Here is a 19,694-nt window from a genome sequence, read left to right as displayed (position 1 = left end):
TGGGTGATGCCTCTTGGGTCCCCTCTGTCACCAGGGGGACATCACCTGGGGGCTCTCCTGTGGTGTGCCAAGGCTCAGGATGGCATGTGCTCCATCCTGGGTCCTGCATGGGGGATTTCTCCCCAGCGGTGCTGCCGTGGGCAGGATTTGAGGATCTGAACTCCATGTTTTAGCTTGGAGGCAAGACCTGAATCGAGCTGCTGGCAATTCCGGCGGATTTAACGGAAAGACTGTTGGAGTCAGCGGTCGTATTTTCTCTTCCTTTTTGGCTCTTTCTCAAGGAAGAAATACCAGATACGTGGCGCGCTTATGGCATGAGCGGTGTCTGCCCTGTGGGGACGAGCTCCCCAAAAACCAAACACTTGGGGGAAAGGGGGTGTCCCCTGCCTGAGCTGGCAGTCTGGGCAGCACCGCGAGTGGGGTCCAGGCGCAAGAGCCGCCTGCATGAGGATGCTGCACTGTTTTTTCCCCTCCCGAAGAGGTGGAGGAATGCTCAGAGGATGAGCAGCAAACCTCGGGCTGAAGCTTGCTGCCCAGACTTCTTCTTGGCCTCGATGTGTCTGCTGAGCACTCGGGTGTGATGCTCTGGTTTTTCCAGGAGCTCTTGCTTCAGCAAATCTATCAGGAGGAGAGCGCTCACTGCCCGGTGACAAAACACATTCTTGAGATGGAAAAAGCTCTTTTCAAGGAAAACATGACATTTCAATGGAAAAGTAACTTTGCATGCTGTTTCTAATTTTAAAGCTCTGCCTTGGAATGCTCCCATGGACTTTGAAATCAGAGCTGGCCCTTATGCTTTCCAGGTTTTATCCACCTTTACCATATAATTTCAAATTGCTCCCTCTGTTAACGAGACAATATTAATTCTGCCTTGGTGGATTTTGCTTAGATCGCTTCCAAAGCACAGCTTTCCTTATCCCATCCCTTACTTTTCTCCAGCTCTCACTACAAATACTTTCATGCCCCAACCCAGGAAGTGCACAAAACCCTGTACCTGGCTGATGCCTCCTGGACAGACGGATGGATGGATCCTCTTCCCAGTCTTGCTGCTTGCTGAGATTAAATCTTACAGACATGCTTCTAATCAATGCGTCTGCTCATTTATAAAGCATTTCATCTCTGTTAAGCATGCTCGCACTGATTTCCCCCGTTAATCTGACCTGTGTCACGGGGGAGAAATGCAGGTGGGTTTTTCCCCCTGTCTTTGGAGTGATCCCGACCCTGCCTCGCTGTGCTGGGCTCGCTCAGAGCCTGGGAGCAGAGCTGGGGCTGCGCCAGGCGCTGCATCAGGACGGAGCCAGCAGAGGGAAGGCGAGAGCGCGGGATGCAGCTTCCCTGCTCCGCAGTCACCAGGAGAGGGGAAAAATGGCCACTGGATGCCTGCTATTTTTTTTTTTTCCTGAATTACTGCAATCTAATCAAGCTAACGAGCAATGCAGTCCGTAGCCATCCGCCTGACAGCAGTGTCAGAAGCAGCTGAATGCCGCAGGTGTCTCCCTATCCACAGACCTGGCCGTGGGGCTCCAACGGGCTGGCAGCTGCATTTCTCACCCAGTGCCTGGTGTTATTGCAACTGCAGCCCCTCCAGTTCCTGTGCCACTGCCTGCTCCTGGCCCTCATCCACCTTGATGTGCGAGCAGATGCAGCATTGAACCATCGCACCGACAGCCGAAATGTCCTGGCTTGTGCAGAGCATCCCTGCTGTCCCCTGTGCCACGCTGTGCTCAGCCCTGGGGACACGGCCATTTCGGGGCTGAGAGCCACCAGCAAAGCCCTGCAGTGCCCGGCTCCTGCTGGTGTCACCACTCTGGGACACAAGAGGGGTGACAGGGCCCTGGCCCCAGGTGACAGGCTGGTGGTGGTGCTGTGCACGCAGTGCCCTGGGCAGATGCTCTCCTGGCCCAGCTTCTGAGTGCCCGGACCCGGCTCCAGGGATATTTAGGAATATATTTAGGAATATTTACTCTGGAAGGTGGTATCATGGTGCTGCTCCAAGCTGTCCTTTTAGGTGAAGCGCAAACAGGTTCGTTTAAACAAGGTCATCCCTTTAACAGGTTTAAGTGGGTTTCACTGTAAAATAAATTTATTTCAACAAAACCTTTTTTGATAAATTAAACCAGCCCCACTCTGTATATAATTTCTATAAACAATCTTCTCTAATGTTTACCTAACCTGGGCACACAGAAACTCTTGCACATTAAATATTAGATGAAAAGGAGCTATGAAAGCTTTACATACTTTTTTTTTCTTTTTTTCTTTTAAAGCAAGAAAAAGCCAGCGTGCCATGGGAAAATACTGTGCTGCTTTTGAGCTGGGGCTCTGCAGGCTCCTGCTGAAGGAGGAGGGCTGCAACCCCATCTGTGCTGGTGTGTTTGGGGTTGGTTCCTGGACATGTGGCCTTGGGCAGAGCTGTAGCAGGAGGCTGGGCATGCTTTGGGTGCACGGTGCTGTGCGCCAGCACCCATCCATGTGCATCCCTGGGTGCTCGGAGCCTGGTGTTGCGGCAATTCATTTCCCTCTATGGTGGGTTTGTGGGGTCCTTCTGAGCCCAGGAGCCTCTCACTGCTTTCACCAGTCTTTTTTTGTGGATTATTGATGGAGAAGCATCTCTGCACCCTGGGGAGGGGAGAGCAGAGAAGTGCGTGTGAAACAGAGCGATGGGGTATTTTGGGCTGTGTTGCTTTACGCACCGAGTAATTTGGATGCTTTCCTTTGATCGCCCTGATACAGAGCACTGCTGGGAAAGATGTACACGATTTTAATGAGGACAAACTGTCCAGCTCATAAAAGATAGCCATGGTGAGTGAAATATCTTCTGCCTGTGACGAGGCTAACATTTGCCTGATAGGGAACATCGAGCTCTCGTCATTTGGATGGGTGAATTTGGGTGAATTTTTGCTCTTGGCCTCCAGGCAGGAGGAAGGTGTGTGCAGGTTGGGTCTGCTCCTGCAGACAGCCCCAGCTGGGACAAAACAGCTCTGTTCTTGAGGGCAGATAATTCACCCACTCAGCTCCTTTTGGGGCTGGGTTCTTGGACTTGTAGGATGAAGGGTTGTCCTGAAGCAAGGCCTCAGGCAGCAGGTTGGCTGGGAAGAGCTCGGTGGGGTGGGATGGGGTGACCCTGGGGTGCGTCCCCCTTGCTGGCTGTCCCTGCTGCAGCCCCCCACATGTGTGTACATGATTGGCATCTTGTTGGTGCCACGGAAACAGGACTGAGAGCCTGGAAATGATGCAAAAATAAACCCAGAGCAGTTCCCCGCTGCAGCTGCCTGCCCCCAAACCAAGACCTCACCAAACCAAGTCCCACGGTTACATGAAAATAAAGGGCAGTGCTTGGCAATTAAGCATATAGCTTAACTGGGTAGGATGAAGGATGGCAGAAACGTTTCTGCTGAATAATTCAGTATTTAGGGATGGCCTCACAGTGCACATCCCACCCAGCTATTCCCATCCTTTTCTGGAGCCCACGAAGCCAGTGATTTCATCATGATTTAAATTATTCAGTGGTATATGGACTAGATCTGGCTCCTCGAAGGCTGCTGGAGTGTTGATGTCATTGTGCTGGGGGCGCAGCTGGGGATTGTGTGGGCTGGAAGTGGCTTTAGTGAAGTGTTCAACGTGAGTGTGTTGAAGCCCGTCCTCCTGCGGGCAGGGCGCATGTGCAGCCATCTAGGACATCCTCAGAGCCTTGTGGATACCGGGATCTGCCTGAAATGTGTGTTGAAAACCAGCTCATCTTCCAGATAAAACCTCTGAATTTCTAGCATCTCCAAGATGTGCTTGGAAGCAATTTATTCTTTTCACTTTTGGTGTTTCCCTGATGATTTTCAGCATTATTTTTAATGACTCTGTGTTACCAGAGATCACTTTTGGTGGATAGCAGCGTTTATGGAGAAACCAACAGCTCAATCTGGTTATCATTGAAGCTGCTTATAAAATATACATAGCAATCAAGATACTGACCATGGCAGTAAATTGAAAATATATTGAAAACATAAAGCATTTTTTCAATTTATTAGTAATATAAAAAATATTTGGGCATTTTCTCCCCCCCCTTCTTAAAAAGAAAGATAGGGAAGCTGTTGTAAGGAAGTCTGTGGTCGTGTTGCTTCAAATTTTGGCAGGGTGCAGCGGGCGAGCTGTGTTTTGTGGGATTTTGGATGGCAAACAGGCTGCTGCGGGCACGCCAAGCCTGAGCCTGGTGCTGGGGGCCCTGGTCACTGGGGAGCCCAAGCCCACGGAGCCCAGCAAAGGGTCCCCAGGAGCAGGGATGGGGAAAGGCCCCGGGAAGCTGTTGGGGTGCTCGTGGCTCTGCAATAGTGATGGAGAAATGGGTGCTTTGCCCTGCTGACTGCAGCATCTGCTGCTGGCCCCGGGCAGGGGGTAACCGTAGCCACTGCTGGGGAAGTGTAAAAATGTTAATGGGGCTGCCGCGGGTCTCCCTAAAATGGGGATTTACGGTGGTAGTCAGAGCTAATGTTTCAGATCAATGCAACATCCCTTCTCAGAATGAAAAAGTAAATGAAACGGACTGTCACAAGGAGGGTATGTAACCAAATCAATCATAGTTATTGCATTTAATCAAAACTTGCTTCGGGTAAATTTATTCCATATGATAGCTGCGGGATGCGCACCTAGCTAGAGCTGGGCAGGGTCTGCTGACCGAGGGGAGGGCTCAGCCCCACGGCGTGGCATTAAGTTTGGTATTCGTGTGCTTATGATGCTGTGTGCGCCCAGGGAAGTGATCGAAGGGGTGTTTCCATGGATAAATGATACCTGTTTAGTGAGCAGCACCACTCGCACTCCCTCTGCTGTGTCCTGGTGGCTTGCAGCAGGCTGCACCTAGAGGGCGAGGTGCGCTGCATGCCGGCCTGGTGGCAGGTGGGTGCCAGGGGGTAAAACCTGCAAAAATACCCCCAAAGTGGCTGGGACCTGCCCCTGCCCAGCATGGCTGGGCTGCCACAAGCCCTGGCTGCAGGTGGCCGTGCCCTTTGCAAGGTGTGCTTTGGCACGAGGGGTGCTGTGGTCCCCTCCTGGAAGGAGGATCCCATCGCCCCGACCTTTCTCCTCCTCCTGGAAATTGAATATTGGAATTCCTCCTAGCTGCATATATAATGCGCTACATTAATCTTCCCTTAAAACGTGCTCCTGCCACAAAGCCTCTCTGTATTGATCCAACAAAGACAATTATATATTACGGGGGGAGGGCGAAACAGCTGAAATATTTGAGATTGGCCCTTCAGCTGGATTTATGACGTGTCTGAGCTGTGGTGTCTGCCTATTTTTTATTCTAAGCCTCCATGACAGGGGTCATGTCTTCCTCCATACACTGTACGGCACTGCGCACCCCGATGGGGCTATATTAAATGCTCGGGCTGATTAATCGCCCCGTATAAATAATGCACCTCTGTGTTTGGAGGTGTGGACATCCGTGATACCTACACCCGTGCAGCTGAAGCAGCGATGTTTGATGCTACTGTGATGTGGTCCCTGCACTGGGTGTCCCCAGAAGTGACAAAGGGCATGAGCCTGGGGCTCCCTTGGGTGTCCAGCACCGCTGCTCGGGGCACTGGGCTGCTGCTGGATCGCTCTGTCCCCATCTCTACCCCAAAGCCAGGATGCAAAGCAGACAAGGTAACAGGGCCTGTGAGCCTGACTGTATAGGGAATGAGAAAATAATGAATTACCTGGAGTGGCCGTTTGTAAACGTGCGTGAGATTAATGAGCAAAGTCTTCTCCATAACACAGGAGGCATGAAATCAATCCTGCACCCAGAGAATAATGAGGGAATCAATAGGATTATGAGGTTAAGGCTGGAGTAAACCTGAATGACAGCTGCAAAATAAATTTTATTTGGAGGACGTGGCTGGGGTTAAATGAAACATAATAAATAATGTAAAGCATTTAAGGGGTGGGGAAATGGTCCAGAGATGTAAGGAAGAACAGAAGGCCCCACAGTCGCTAAATCTGTCCAGTTTATATTCACCACGTGTTTTCGCAGGCGTGTGACAAACTCCATGCCTGCCACTCGGCTAGTGGCACCATGGGGCTGTCCCTTGCCCCGGATGCCCCAGACAGGGACAGGAGCAGTGACACCAAGGCAGGACAGCGATGTGCTCGTGGGATTGTGAGGCAGACCAGGAGGCAGCACCTCCCTGCTGCGGGTTTGTGGTGTGGCCCTTTCCACGTAGTCCTTGTGCCCTCCTCACTCTGGGACACGGCTTCTCCTGGTGTCCAGGAAAGGGTGATTTCATGTAAAAAAACAAAATAATAATAATAAAGTCAAAAATCCCACCAGCTGTGGCCATGGGAATGGCTGCTGCAGAGGCTGGGCTTCCCCCTGAACCTTGGTTTAGGGACAAACTGCTCAGGTGGGCGCAGGGCTGGGGTTTTACCTGCTGCTCAGCACCTCCTGCATGGCCGCAGGGGCTCAGCACCCAACCTGCTGATCACTCCAAGAGGTTGGTGACTTCGGTGCTTTGGTGGAAACTGAGCTGCTGAGAAGCTGGCCGTGGTACCAGACCTGCCTGATGCATGGGGTTGCAGTGAGTTTCCTAATCTGGTTGACTTCTGTCCCCGCTCCTCTCTGACAGGCTCTCTTCTGGTGTTTTCCCTGCTGAGACCTCACAGGCACCTCAGAAGCCTTCATCCACACTGAGCGCGAGTGAAACCCCGCAGGGATGTGGCAGCGGTGGGCTGCGAAGTGTGCCCGTGCCCTTGGTGGAGGTGCCTGTGTTGCAGCAGCTTTTGGAGGTGAGCGGGGTCCCACCGAGACCAGTGCCAGGGGGGTACAAGTCAGCAGGAGCACCCATGGCTCTCCGCTGTGCTTGTCCTGGAGGGGGAGAGCGAGGTGAGATCGGGCCCTGCTGTCAGGGCTGGGCTCAGGGCAGGGGCGGCAGCAAGTGGGGGCTGCCCAACCCTGTGGGTGCTGGGCACCTGCTTGTTTTAGGCACGTGGCATCCCTGAACAGGGGTATGAGGGGGGTGTGAGACACAGCCAAGAGGCTCTGATTTCTCTCCACGTGGCCTCCCAAGACCGAGGAGCCCCTTTGAGCTTTCTCCGCCTCCCTCACCCACTTTGGAGGAGCAGCTCCGAGCTGGGCTGGGAGAGCAGAGCTTTTACTCTTGAGTCTCAGCATAAAAGGCTCCATTTCCTTCTAGGGCCAGCTCCCAAGGGAGCCCACGGGTCCCTGCAGGTGCTGCTGGCCCTGGCTGCTACCCTGCAGTGCGAGTACTTACCCCGTCACAGCGGGACTGGGACTGCGTGCAGCTGAGCCCTGGCACCAAGCCCTGGCACCAACCGCGGTGTGTGCCCGGCAGAGCCGTGCTGGCTGCCCGGTGGCAGGGAGCAGAAATAGGGTGTTGTGAGGAGAATGGCTTCAGTTTATCTGTCGGCTGGTCACTGTCTTTCCCTAGAGGTGTCACGTCCCCAAGTGGGCTCCCCTGGGGAGCTGCCTTCCCATCTGTCCTGGGCCACAGGGCACCTGTGCGGAGCTGCGCAGGGCAGCACGGTGTGATCAAGCCCAGCCTTTTGTGAGTAAGCCCCCACGGGATATTGCTATGTTTTGGGCTGCAGCTGTCCCTGCTGCATTTGGTACAGGCTGTGGCAGCCAGCAGGAGGCTGGCATCCATCCCCATCCTGAGCTCCTCTTCGCACCTCAGGTCAGAGCATCCCCAGGGGCCAGACGGACCAGGGCACCCGGGACTCACTGGGGTGCCATCCTTGCTAATCTGGGGGTGCAGATTTGTCAGGCTTTGCTTTAAGAGGTGCAACCTCAGGCTGTCTGTTCCCAGGGATGGGTCAGAAGCTGCTTCTCCCACCCCAAGCCCACCAGGCGGCAGCCACGTGGCCGCTTCAGCAGGGGGTGCCCCCAGCAGTGCTCCATCCTGCGGCTGCGCGCCGAGGGAGGGTGCGGGGGTCCCGCAGCCCCACCTGCCTCCCACATGAGACCTCTCCACCACAGGATGCAGGAAGATGCCTTTATAAGTTTCCTTTTAATGGCTCCTGTAAATCTTCTTTTATGCTAAGGCTAAAGACATATTTATTATTGTCATAAAGGAGGGGGAACTGGTGCGTCTGTGGGGACTGGGGACCTGGGGCTTTGTGTGCCCGGCACGGGTTTTGCTCCAGCACCTTCCTTGCCAGGGGAAACCATGGCTCTCCACCACACTTGGAGGCTGCTTTGCAGTGGTTTTTTTTTTTTTTTAGTTAATATTTTTTGAAATATTACGCTGGCAATCTCTGTCCCAAATCCCAGCACTGAGGTTGGTGGGGAAGTGGCTTTGCACCTGCAGTCAGCCCCACGCTGCCAGCCGAGGTTTGGGTCCTTCTTTTCCTCTCCTACTTTTTGTGAAGCTGTTTTGAAGAGCACGGCCAGGAATGGGAATTTCATACAGTAAACAGAAAAGCTGCTCTGAAGTTATTTATTGGTACTGTTTTCCAGCACGTGGACTCGTATTGATTTATTTTGCAGCGTCTCTAGAGGCTTCTTCAAGGTTAAAATGTAGACATTGCATGTTAGGCTGGACTAAATACTGGCAGGAAAATGCATCTGGCTCTTTTAATTGGAAAAACATACTCCTTTTATCGCCCCGAGGCCAAGCCGTGCAGTGTGGGGGGACACACAAAGTGTGAGGTGCGGCGCCTCGTGCCCACACTGGGGTTTGGGGGGGCTTGGGGGACCCCATGCCCGGCTCTGGGCTCCCTAAAAAGCACTCGCCAGCCCCTCGGGGTGTTTTCCAGCCCGGTGATGGCATTTGGCTTCTTGTGCCCATTTCTTTGGCAGGTTGAGGGACTCGCCCCAGGCTGTGGAAGGAGGTGGTGCCCGAGGTGGGACGGGATGGGTGCTGCTGCCCCCTTCCCCTTGTCCCCCTTCCCTGTTGCTCCCGATGTGGCGGAGGGGAGGTGGGTAGCCGTGCCGGGAAGGTGCGGGCTGAGGTTTAGAAATCATGATGTGTGAATTGAAATGGGAAGCAATGGATCTCGGGAATCACCGCAACTGCTACAAGGTGTTCCTGAAGCTGTCAGCAAGCCATCTGCCTGCTCGCCGGGGGTGAACGCCGCGCCACGGCTGCTGCCCATGGAGGGATGGGGAGCAGAGGAGCCCCAGGAGCAGCGGGCTCCCGTGGTGGGGCCGGGGGTCCCTGCTGGGGCTGCAACACAGTTCTGGGTGGAAACGGGAGGAAAACGGCTCTTTGGAGGGAGCTGCGCCATCTCCCTCGTGGTGGGGCTCTGGAGCGAAGCCCTGGCCACGGCGCTCGCTCCTCATAACTCATCCCAGGGCCGCGGCGGTGGGAAAGCGGGCGGGCGACTGCGCGAGGGCCGCCGCCGGCCCCAGCACGCAATTTATGGCTCAGGGGGAAAAAATGCAGCCGGTCTGAAAGCAGAGCAGCGTGCGGGAGGAGCACGCCCGGCCCGGGGTCAGCCTGCTTCCCGTTTTCCCCCTCCTGCAGCGTGTCACTCGAGCATTTCCTCTGCCCGTGGCGCTCCCCAGCTGCAAGGTGGATGCAGCAGGGAAGGCGAGGAGTGGGCACACAGCAGGCACAAAGTCTGCCCTGTTCCCGTCCTGCCACGTGTCCTGGCTCCCAGCACTGCTGAGGACATGAAGATGCTCTGGAAGAAAGCCGGGTGACCTAGGGACATGCGGGCAGTGGTGGCCTGGGGAGACGTGGGTGGTGGTGGCCTGGTGGTGGGTGGCACAAGAAGGACACGGGGCTGGGGTACAGACATTGTGCTCCCTGCAGGTTTGGGGTGCAGCCCCAGCTGGTACCCCCAGCTCTGCAGCTGCTGCGTGGTGCTGTTTGTCACGCTGTGCCTCAGTTTCCCCACTGCAAAGGGAACAGTGATGCTGCTGGGTGCCATTAGGGCTGCGTGCTGAGCTTTGGTAAGTTCTGGGGCTGCTTGAACTGAAGAAAAAAATGAGAAAACATATCTCTTATAAATCTGGGTGCCACGGTACCTCTGAGCCTCCTGCGGGGTGCATTTTGTTTTCAGGGCTGAGCCCCTTGCCGAGGGTGCCGTGTCAGTCCCAAGCTCCCTGCAGTGCCAGCCGGCACTTGCAGCCCTCCCTTTCACTCACAATTCAAAATAAATACGGGGAGTGCACATGACCTCCAGTGTATAGTCTAAAGCTTTTAAAACTCTGTTCTAATTCTTTTAACTTCCCACACATCTATTCTCTGCACCAGCCTCCTCATTTCTCTTTCTCTTCAGTAAACTTATACCCTTTCTAAAGTGCCCAGAGAAGACGCCATAGATGAAATGTTGCTTTAGCTTAATTTCCTATTCCTAACATATGCTTTAATTAATGTCATTTTCTTTGATTCGCTGCCAGCATGCCAGTGCAGCACTTCCTTCGTTTCCCAACCTTTACCGTAACCTTGTGGGAATGAGTATCGGGTGTTCACGGCTGATTTCATCTGTTTCAGAGCGTTTATCTGAGCCTCGCGGTGTCTGCAGCAGCCATCCATTGCACCGGCACGGCGTCCAAACTGCAGCGTCCTCCACCGCTGGAGGGCTGAGCGAAGGCTGCAGGGAAGGGTCTGTGTACACAAAGTACTCACCGAGGTTTCTGACATTTTCTACAGATGGAGCTTCAACGCAGGATGGCAAACCAGGGGAAATGGGTAAGGGACCACAGCTTTCTGTGGGTCAGGATTGGAGCAGTCATAGGGGAGCAGCAGCCGTGGTTTGGGGCAGAGCTCCCTTCTCCCCAGCTCGTAGCAAAGCGCGGGGCATAGCGGAGACACCAAGCCCCTGCACAGAGCACTGGGGGCTCAGCGGGTGAGAGCAGCATCTGCTGTCTTCCCTGCGAGCCTTCGGCTGCTCCAAAATATCGTCCCATCAATTTATTACAGGTGTGGAGTGAACAAGAAGCCTCTTTGCCATCCCTCTGGCTGCTCCCACTGCAGGGCAAGACCCGTGTGGCCCCATCACCCGATACAGGTGCAGGTTTGCAATGTCCTCCGTCCAGCCGGGGCTGACTCAGCCAGCTCAGAGCTTCTCATCTGGGGATCCTTTTTCCTCCTTTCTCCTGAAGGAGCTGGCTTGGTCCCTGTCCCAGGCAGGAGAGGGCCCTTCTGTTCCCCATGCCCCTCGCACCCCTCTGGCTGAGGCGCTTGTTGCAGGAGCCCGGAGGAACGTTCAGCAATTGTCTGTTCTGGCCCCAAATCCCTGGCACTCGCACACAGCAGGCCTGAAATGGCCCCTTTCCCAGACAGCTCTTTAAGCAAGGTTTTCCTGTCTCTCTCTTTAATGACTCTCAGCCATCCTTTCCCCGCTCGCTGGAGCCGGGGCAGATGCGGGGGGGCGAGCACCCCCTGCTCCCACTCCCCCCCGCTCCCTTCCCTCTACCCACAGCATATTTGGGGTCCCACAGCAAGTCTTGTCCCACTGGGAGGAAATTCCCAGCTTCTGGGCCTGACCCCATTTGCTATCATTTCCCTTTCCATTTACTCCTATAGAGAACCCCCCCCCAGGAGCAGGGGCGATGTCTTTTTGTGGCTCTTTCCCCCCTTACTCCAGGGGCAGAAGCACCCTGAAGGCTGTGTTCTGCTCTCAGAGTAAGTGTGCTCGCTGGGGGAGGAGGAAAATGCCCCAAATGGGTATGGGGTTTTGTCCTGGGCTGGCCCGGCCCCATTGCAGCCCCAGGGCTGTGCTCCACCCGTGGTGGCAGTGGGGCAGGAGGGGGATGCAGCTGTGCCCCAGGCCAATGCGAGGGCCCTTACTGGGAACCAAACCCAGTCCGAAGCTTTATGGGAGAAGCCTGACAGGAAATCCCATCCCCGTGTGTCCTGATGGGACGCAGTGGTGGCTTTTGGCAGGCTCTGCCGACCTGCTTGCCGGGAAGGAGCCGCTCGCTGCCTTTTACTCCCCCTTTCCTCCCTCCCTTCCACCCTGCAGCCTCCCAGGGCTCCCCCCAGCCCCACACTGCTCCGTCCCGATGTATGGGGGAGAAACCCGATGTCACCATGCTGCCCCACGGACCTCTCCCTGGGGTGTCCTCCTCCTGCAGCCCCCATCCCGCTGCCTTCCTCCCCAGCTCCTCTGCCTCACCTCGCCTTCCTCGGGTGCTTTCCGTCCGCCTCTCCAGCAGCTCAACGTCTGGACGTGTCCCTGTGCCTCCCTGCTCCAGCACGGGAGCCTGTCGTGCTGTGGCTGGCAGCCTCCACAGGCACTGCTTCTGCCTTTTCCCTCCTCCCTTTTTGCTCCACACCAGCCTTCCTGAGCCCCCAGAGCCTCCCGCTGCTTCAATCTGCCCCGGGGTGATTTGGCGAGGACCCGGGACAGGACAGACCCCTCTCCCGTAGGCACCTGGCAAATGTTTACACCCCCCTGTTCCCTGTTTGCCCTCGGCTCGGTGTGTCCCCTGAGCCCCAAAGCTGTGATGTCTCCCCCGTAGGCAGCGAGAGCGCCGAGCCTCAACATGTGGCCGTGCTGCGTGTGGGGCTGCTGGCGCTGGCAGGGTCTGGTCCTGCTCCAGAGAGGAGGAGGAGGAGGAGGTTTCCCCGTGGGCAGTACTGCAGTGTTTCCACTGGACTGGCTGAAAAGAGCCGCAGGATCCGGCCGGGAGCAGGGGCCTTGCGTGCACCCGCCTGGGAGGTGGCGGCGTTGCGGATGGCTGAGGATGCTTTTGCCTAAATAGCAACAGGACGCTAAGGTAAACACGAGAGCGTGGGCTGAAGGCTCGTCCCGAAGCACGGAGGTGCTCAGCAGGCGCTACCAACAGGCACCCACACGCTGCTCTGCTGCCTGGCTCCAGCCCCGGGGCACTGGGATCTGTCCCGGGGGAGAGGGTGCATGGTGGACGTGGTGTTTAAATGTGGCCACTTGGCTGTCCCTGGTTATTTCTGCGGCGCTGTGTCAGGGCTGGTGCTGGGTCTTTGCCCAGTGTTTGGGCAGCTGCCTTCATCCCTCGTGCTGGGAATTTCCACCCAGACCAACATCAGCCTCTGCTCACCCTGCAGGACATAGCAAAAACCTCCTTGTGCCCCGCACAGCCCCAGGGATGTCCCAGCCACTGCGCAGGATGTGTGCGCGATGCCAAGTGTGCCGTGCTGAGTCGCGGTGCTCTGAGCCTGCGCCGCTCGGCGTGCAGTGCTGTGAGGACGTTCCCCGCTCTGATGCGAGGCTTTTGGGACAAGCCTCTCTTTTCTTCCTGCCTGGTGAGAGGTGACTCGCAGCGTTGTCACTCGGGGGATTTATGTGCTCGATTTTGCTCCCAGCCCATGTGCTCGCGAGCAGCCTAACCAGGGGGCTGTGGGCGTCCTCCTCCAGCTCCACCACGGGCGCTGAGCGGCCCTGGGGCTGTGCACCATGCCCCGCTCCCACCCACAGCCCCGCCACCCGTGGGCCTCAGCCGTGGGCACCCCTGGGTGCTGGTGGTGCTGACCCCCTGACCTGCCGTAAACGGCGGCCACGAGGGATGCGGTGGCGGTGGCAGGGCCTGCTCGGCCTGCGATGGCTTCGTGCAGGAACAAAGTAAAACAAAGCAGAACAAAGCTGAACAAAGCCACCCTTGCGCCTGCAGCCAGGCTGTGTAAAAATCCCAAAGCACTGAGCGCCAGGCATTCGGTTTGGCTGTTGTGTTTTAAGCCCCTATTTCCATTTTGGCGTGGCCCCGTTGGCCTGCTCCAGCATGCTGCAGCCCCAAGGCTTTTTTCATTAAAAAATAAAAAAAGCAATTGCGGAGTAGATGGGGCAATTTTTTTTGGTAAATTTTGAAGTGAAATCAGACCTTCGGCTAGGAAAAACCATTGGGAAAGGCTAGCTCGGTGTAATTTTTACCAGGGCACTGATCTCTGCATTATTCTTTCCTACAAAGACTGTCTCCAAGCTCACAGTGAAGTCTCTTCCACACAAAATGTGCAACGGACTTGAAATATTATTTTTCTCAATGCTATTTTAGAGAATAACAAGACAACATTTTGAAAAATATAAATCCAGAGCAGTCAGACAAAATTATCTAGTTTTAAAAATTAAAAGAATTCTACAATTGTTTATTTTAATTTGCAAAATGCTTAAACTTTAAAAAATATTATGGATAGATGAATATTCGTTCAAAGTTTAATTTTACTGGTTGCATAACGAACCTTGACTGTTTCGCATCCTGCGTAGCGTACCTTGAAATTCCAGGAGGGTAAGTACACTTGGTACGCCGTGACAAAATTATCGAATCCCCCCCGAATATTTAAAGCCCAGTCGGATGTGGTCGTTCCGTTCAGTCACCCCGTTTCGGCAGAGATCGGTGCGAGTCTGAGTAAGGCACCACTTTACAACGTTTTAAAACATTCGTTAAAATATTTACTTAATGGGCTAAAACACGGCCAGAGAGCACACGAATGTGCCCAGGTCAGGCAAACACATGCAAATAATTCGCTCGAACGATTTAGAAGCAGAGCATCACTTGCATTTAAAGACGTGCATATTTCCAATACCCCCTCAGCGCATCTATTTTAGGCAGATGCTTAAGATTAAAGGGCCGCATGTCAGAGCGTATCTTACCCTTGCTTCTTGTCATCGTTTCTTTGCAATTTGGTTTTGTGTTTCCCTTTCAGCCTAGAAGTGTTTGGTACCAGTCTCTTGGCAAAAGAGCCTGAGGAATGGAAGGATAAAGAAATATGACCCAGCTGCTATGCACAATGAGGTTTGTAAGTCCTTGTATGGTATAAATAAGCATATTACACAGTTATTAGAAATTTGGCACTGTCCCTGTTTAGAAGCCCGACTCTGATGCTCTGTAGTTCCTCCCGCGTACGCGCACAATTCAGGGTTACGCTCCGTGCCTTCGGCGGTTTTACGGGCCAAATTCGGCAAGTTTCTCTCAGTCCTCAGCCGCTCAAACCCTCAGCAGCGGTGCGAACCGGTGAGTTTCCGCTCCAGCCAAGAAATCTGTGCCAACCTAACGCGGCCGAGGCTCGGTCCTGCCTTTGCCTCGCCAGGGCCGCGGCGTCCCCCCGCCGTCGGGGCGGCCCGGCCGCAGCGAGCCGTCGGGGCCGGCAGCGGCCGCGGGGCTCGGGACTCGCTTCTGCCCTCGTCTCCTCTTGCGTAGGATTTTTTTTTTTTTGGGGGGGGGGGGGGGGGGAAGAAGCAAGAGCGAGGGAGCCGCGGGGGCCGGGCGGCAGGTAGCGCAGCCCGCAGCCTTTCCTTTTCCCGGCCCGCAGCCTGCGCGCGAGTGTAATTAGTGGAGAAAAGCGACAGGGAGCTTTTATTAATCGCCGGTGTTCAGGGCCAAGGCATGAGCAAGCCCGGTGACAGTGATGAGTGGGTTGGAGCGCCGGGCCCTGAAAGCAGGGCTTATCCTCCCCCTCGCCTGCTCCTTTGACTCGGCGGTGATGAGCCACGAATCGGAGCCACCCTGCCGTCGGGGATCCGGCCGTTTATCTGCCGGGTGATGACAGTCGGGCTGGGTTTGAGCCTCGCCGTGAATTGCCGGAGCCTCTTGCAAGCGGCCGGCGCTGCCGCGGCCGGGGGGCTCCGTCGCGGAACGGCCGCGGTCCCCCCCCGCCCCCAGCTCCGACGGCACCGGCACCGACCCCGGGGCTCGAGGTGCGGCCGGTGGAGCCCCGGGGGAGCCCAGCCCGCTGCGGGCAGGTGCCGCGGCTCTCCGCACCTTCTCCGGCCTCACGGCACGGCGGGGCCGTCCCGGTGCCGCCGAGCGCGGAGAGCCCCGGCCCGGGGCGGAGAGGGCCCGAAACCGCCGCTCCCGCAGCCCGGACGGGGAGGGCCGGGGCTGGCGGGGAGGAGGGGGGCTTTGGCTTTGTTTTAATTAATTCCTCCCCACTCGGGGATCGCCCTCCCCCCAGCCTTTTTTTTTTTTTTTTTTTTCCTCCAAGAGGGGAAAAAATGCATTTAACGTAGGAAAGCGCAGGAAACGCCCGTGATTCCCGCTGCCCCTGTCCGCGGCTGCAGGAGGAAGGGGTGGCGGGAGAGAAACCCAAATAAAGCCGAGCGACCGGCACCAGCCAAGGTGCCGAAACTCCCCCCGCCCGGCCCTGGGCCCCGCAGCCCGCGGGGAGAGCCCGGCCCCGATGTGGGAACGGTGGCGGGGCAGAGCGGGGGCTGCGGCGGTGCCCGGCTGAGCCTCCACCGCCGCTCCGGCCCGGGCCTGTCCCGTTCCATCCCGGGCAGACCCACCGGGACGGCTGTTCAGCCCCGGCCCCTCTCGCCCCGGCCCCGCAGGCTCACGTCGGGGCTCACCGCCGGCCCGGTCTCACCTGCGACGGCTCCGGCCCGGCCCCGCACGGCTCCTCCGGGAGCAGCGTGCCGCTGCCTCGCCCGCATCCCCCGGCCTGCCCGAGCCTGTTTTTTTCTTTCTTTCTTTTTTTTTTCTTTTTTTTTTTCTTTTTTTTTTTTTTTTTGGTAGGAGTGGGAAAAAGGTTCATTAAGAGGTTGACCCCAGTTTACTTTTTATTCTGCTCCTGTTCCCAATTTCGGCACCACGTGACGGTGGGAGTGAGTTCGGGTTTAAATTCACTTTCAAGAAAACCCCGATTTAAAAAATCCTGCCCCGTGAAGCCCCGGCGGCTCAGGGCGCTGTCCCAGGGCACCTTTGCCCCCCCCCCCGGCACCGCCGGCTCCCGCGGGCGCGGAGCGAGGTGCGGCCTGGCAGAGGGGCTGATGGGGCTATCGCGATATAGGGCACGGCAGCGGGGCTGTCGGGACACGGGGCAACGTGGGCGCGTTTCGGCTGCGGGCGGGTGTGAGAGGCCGCTCGGAACCGACGACAGCGCTGAGGGGGGGGCGGGCTGCTCTCGGTTTTGGGAATCGCGACAGCAGAGCTGATGTGGCCCGTTGAGTCGCGACAACGCTCGGGAGCTCTCCCGAGGGGTTTCTCCCCATGATCGCTGGGTTTCTCTTGGCGCTGGGCACCCCGAGCAGGCCGCGCCGGTGGCCGGAGGGTGCCGGGGCTCCTGCCCGGGGCTGAGCGGCACCGGCAGCGCATCCCCGCCCCCGCCGCGCTCACCTCGGGGCGGCCCCGCCGGGGGCGGCCCGGGCCTCGCCGCCGCTTTGTCTGCGCCCGCCCCGCTCCTGCCCGCCTCGGGACGGGGCGCGGAGCTTCCTGCCGGCTCCGGCCGAGGAGGGGGCGCCGTGTTCCCCCCCCCACCTCCCCGCTGTCGGTCGGGGACGTCCGCACCCGAAAAGCAGCCCGCATCCTCCGGCCGGGCCGGCGGGACACGTTGCAGCACAGCTCCCGCTGCGGCAGCACCGGGGGGAAAGCCCGAGGCCGCCGACCTCTCCCCAAGCACAGCCCCCCCGGACCGGGCCGGGCCGGGCCGGGCCGCGCCGAGCCGCGCCGCGCATCCTAAGGCCCCTCCGGGCGGTCCCGGTTCCTCCGGGGGTCCCGCAGCTCCCGGCCCGCTCCTCCGGGCCCTCGCAGCGCGGCCTGCGGCCTCCGAGGCCTCCCGAGCCGGCCGCCGGGCTGCAGCCCCCGGCCCGTTCCCGGTTCCCCCGGCAGCCGGGGAGCGCCGGGCCCGTCGGGGCCGGGAGGAGGGGGCGCGGCGGGGCCGGGGGTGTCCCCCTCCCCCGGGGCCTCCCCGCCACAGGCGGCCCCGCTCGCCGCCGGGCTCCGAGCAGGCCGGGCAGGCCGCGGGAAGGGCCCGGGGCTCGGGGGCCGGGCTGCCGCTGCCCCGGGCCGGTGCCGGGCTCGGGGCCGGGCCGTCGGTGGGCGCGGGGCCGGGGCCGGGGCGAGCGGGCCGGGCCCGGCGGAGCGGGCCAGAGCTGGTCTGTGGGGCCGTGATTGACAGCGGCAACGTCAGCAACAGGAGGGGAAGGGAAAAGGGAGGGGGGAGACAAAGAGGGAGGGAGTCGAAAGGCCCCAAACTGGATCTTTATGGAACATTTTTCGCGAAGATCAAGGGAAAGTGAATCCGCGCAGTGGGGGATGCCCCGCACGCCGCTGCCATCGGGGGCCGCCGAGCCGCGCCCGGCCTGAGCGCCCCGCGGCTGCCCTTCATGCCGCAGCCGCCCCGAGGCGACGCCAGGAGCCCCCAGCTGCGCCTCCTGCCCCCCGGCCGGCCGTGTAAGTCCCGGGGCGGGGAGAAGGAGCGCGGAGCCCCGCGGGGTGGGAGCCCCGCAACCCGCCGGGCCCCGGCCTCTGCCTCGGCGGCCCGGCCCGGGGCAGCCGCCGCCAGCCCGCCCCGCTGCCCCCCGCGGCCTGCGCCGCCCCGGAGCCGGCTCCGTTCCCCGGGCTCCCGGCCTCGGACAGCGGCGGGGCCCTCGGGGTCGCCGGCTCCCACCTGCGCTGGCCCCGGCTGGGGCCGCCCCGTCCAGCCCCGTCCCGTTCCCCCGAACGGGGCTCTCGGGGCCGGAGGGTGCCGGGCTCTCGCCGTGCCCGGGCGGCTGCGGAGCCGAGCCGTCCGTCTGTCCGTCTGCACGGTCAGGGCTCTCCGCGAAGCTCGGCTGTGGCTGGAGCGGGGCTCGGCCCTTCGGGCAGGACCGGCGGGGCCGGGGAGCGGAGCGCTCCGTCGGGGCCCGCACGTCCCGGTGCTGACAGCCGGCCCCACCGCCGTTCCCCGAGGGCAGCGCCGGTGTCGGGGCGAGCAGGGCCGGGGCTGGGAAGCCGCAGCCTCCCCTCGAGAGGGGAGCGGGGCGGGCGGCCGCGTCCCTCCGCGCAGTAAAAGTCGGGCTTGATGCGCGGCAGCCCCGGCAGAGCTGTCAGGCCTTATCTTTATTGGCTTTTCCCAGTCTCCGTCCAAGTTTAAGAGGGGCCCTTTTATCTCGGAGCCCTGCACTCCCTCGTGTTTACGCTACAGCGCTTCGCCCGCGGCCCCGAGCGCCGTCGCGGAGCCCCGCAGCTGCGGCCGCCCGACGGGACGGGACGGGACGGGGCAGAGTGAGCGGCCCGGGCCGCCCTCCCCGACGGGTACCGGGCCCCGCACGGCGGCGAACAGCGGGGAGGGGAGAGGAGGAAGGGTCGCGGCGGGGAGGCTGCGGCCGCTTCTGAGCTGCCGAGCTCCAGGCGGGAGCGCAGCCACACGTGGGCAGCTCCCCGGGGAGCGCAGGCGGGCTCGGCCCGGCTCGGCTCGGCTCGGCCCGGCCGGGCACAGCGGCTTTTCCCCGGGGCCGGGGCCGTCCCGTGCATGTGTCGCCGAGCGCAGCCCGGGGACGCTCCGCCGGGCCTGACCCGGGGCGGGGGGCGCGGGCTGGAAGTGGCCCCCGGTGCCGCGAGCTAATTGTGCGCCTCTCTCCCCTCCAAGGAAATGCTCCAGGAGAAAAGCCTGTCTGAAACCGAGGAAGGGTTTCCAACAGCCCCCGCGCCCGGCCATGCGGACTCCTCCGCGGGCTCCCCCGTCCTCGGCGTAGCCGGGGGGAGCAGCACGCCGCTCAGCAGCCCGCAGGTCCCCGACCCCGAGCAGGTACGCACCGCCCGGCCCGCGCCGTCGGGCAAACGGGCACCGCCGCTCCCCGCGTCCCGCCGGGACGGGCAGAGGCTGCTCTGTGCCCCGGAGCCCCGGGTGGCGGTGCCGGAGCCTCCCTCGGCCGCGCATCTTCCTTGGCTGTGGGTCGGGGTGCGGGGAAATCGCCAGGGAATCGCGCTTTTTAATTTTTTTTTTCCCTTTTGTCCTTCGTTTATTTATTTTGTTCCCGTGCGAACAGGCCGCTCTGCCGGCCGTCGGGTGCGCTCCTGCTGGCAGGGCGAGCCCGGGCGCTGCCCCGCGGCCCCCGGCGCCTCCCGAGCAGGATCCGGCCCCGCG

At 59.3% G+C, this 19,694-nt stretch overlaps 3 protein-coding genes and 1 long non-coding RNA gene across 5 annotated transcripts in view; 2 read left to right on the top strand and 2 right to left on the bottom strand.

Annotated features, from left to right (window-relative positions):
• Positions 1–6,545: 6,545 nt before the first annotated feature.
• Positions 6,546–11,198, top strand: LOC106046864 (uncharacterized). Its single transcript, XR_001213488.3, has 3 exons — positions 6,546–6,753; positions 10,428–10,625; positions 10,857–11,198. It is a non-coding gene; the product is annotated as an uncharacterized lncRNA (long non-coding RNA).
• A 3,437-nt stretch (positions 11,199–14,635) lies between these two features.
• The window catches only part of TBX4 (T-box transcription factor 4), a 37,079-nt gene continuing 32,020 nt past the window's right edge, over positions 14,636–19,694 (top strand). Inside the window, exons 1-2 of one of the 2 annotated variants that reach the window (XM_066979420.1) lie at positions 14,636–14,863; positions 19,197–19,355. In XM_066979420.1, coding sequence (XP_066835521.1) covers positions 19,200–19,355 — 156 coding nt within the window. In that variant the 5' untranslated portion in view covers positions 14,636–14,863; positions 19,197–19,199. Of the gene's footprint in view, positions 14,864–17,842; positions 18,020–19,196; positions 19,356–19,694 lie in introns of those variants that run through there. The other variant, XM_066979419.1, reaches the window with a different exon arrangement.
• Positions 15,209–16,942, bottom strand: LOC136786623 (uncharacterized). Its single transcript, XM_066979894.1, has 2 exons — positions 16,643–16,942; positions 15,209–15,730 (listed from the first exon to the last, which is right to left on the bottom strand). The coding sequence occupies exons 1-2, from the start codon at positions 16,940–16,942 to the stop codon at positions 15,209–15,211; spliced, it is 822 nt and encodes a 273-aa protein (XP_066835995.1).
• Positions 16,960–19,081, bottom strand: LOC136786622 (collagen alpha-1(I) chain-like). Its single transcript, XM_066979893.1, has 2 exons — positions 18,746–19,081; positions 16,960–18,651 (listed from the first exon to the last, which is right to left on the bottom strand). The coding sequence occupies exons 1-2, from the start codon at positions 19,079–19,081 to the stop codon at positions 16,960–16,962; spliced, it is 2,028 nt and encodes a 675-aa protein (XP_066835994.1).

This window comes from Anser cygnoides, chromosome 18 (assembly GCF_040182565.1).
Source record: "Anser cygnoides isolate HZ-2024a breed goose chromosome 18, Taihu_goose_T2T_genome, whole genome shotgun sequence".
Lineage (NCBI taxonomy): Eukaryota > Metazoa > Chordata > Aves > Anseriformes > Anatidae > Anser > Anser cygnoides.
This window is presented reverse-complemented; position numbering and strand designations above follow the sequence as displayed.

What these genes read in the sequence shown, in the direction of transcription:
- LOC136786622 (XM_066979893.1), bottom strand. Translation starts at nt 19,081, where the DNA reads ATGCACGGGACGGCCCCGGCCCCGGGGAAAAGCCGCTGTGCCCGGCCG. An exon ending in CGCGGGCGAAGCGCTGTAGC is followed by an intron (nt 18,652 to 18,745) that starts GTAAACACGAGG and finishes AAGGCCTGACAG; the next exon opens with CTCTGCCGGGGCTGCCGCGC.
- LOC136786623 (XM_066979894.1), bottom strand. Translation starts at nt 16,942, where the DNA reads ATGCGCTGCCGGTGCCGCTCAGCCCCGGGCAGGAGCCCCGGCACCCTC. An exon ending in GTCCCGACAGCCCCGCTGCC is followed by an intron (nt 15,731 to 16,642) that starts GTGCCCTATATC and finishes CCTCCCCGCCAG; the next exon opens with CCCCGGCCCTCCCCGTCCGG.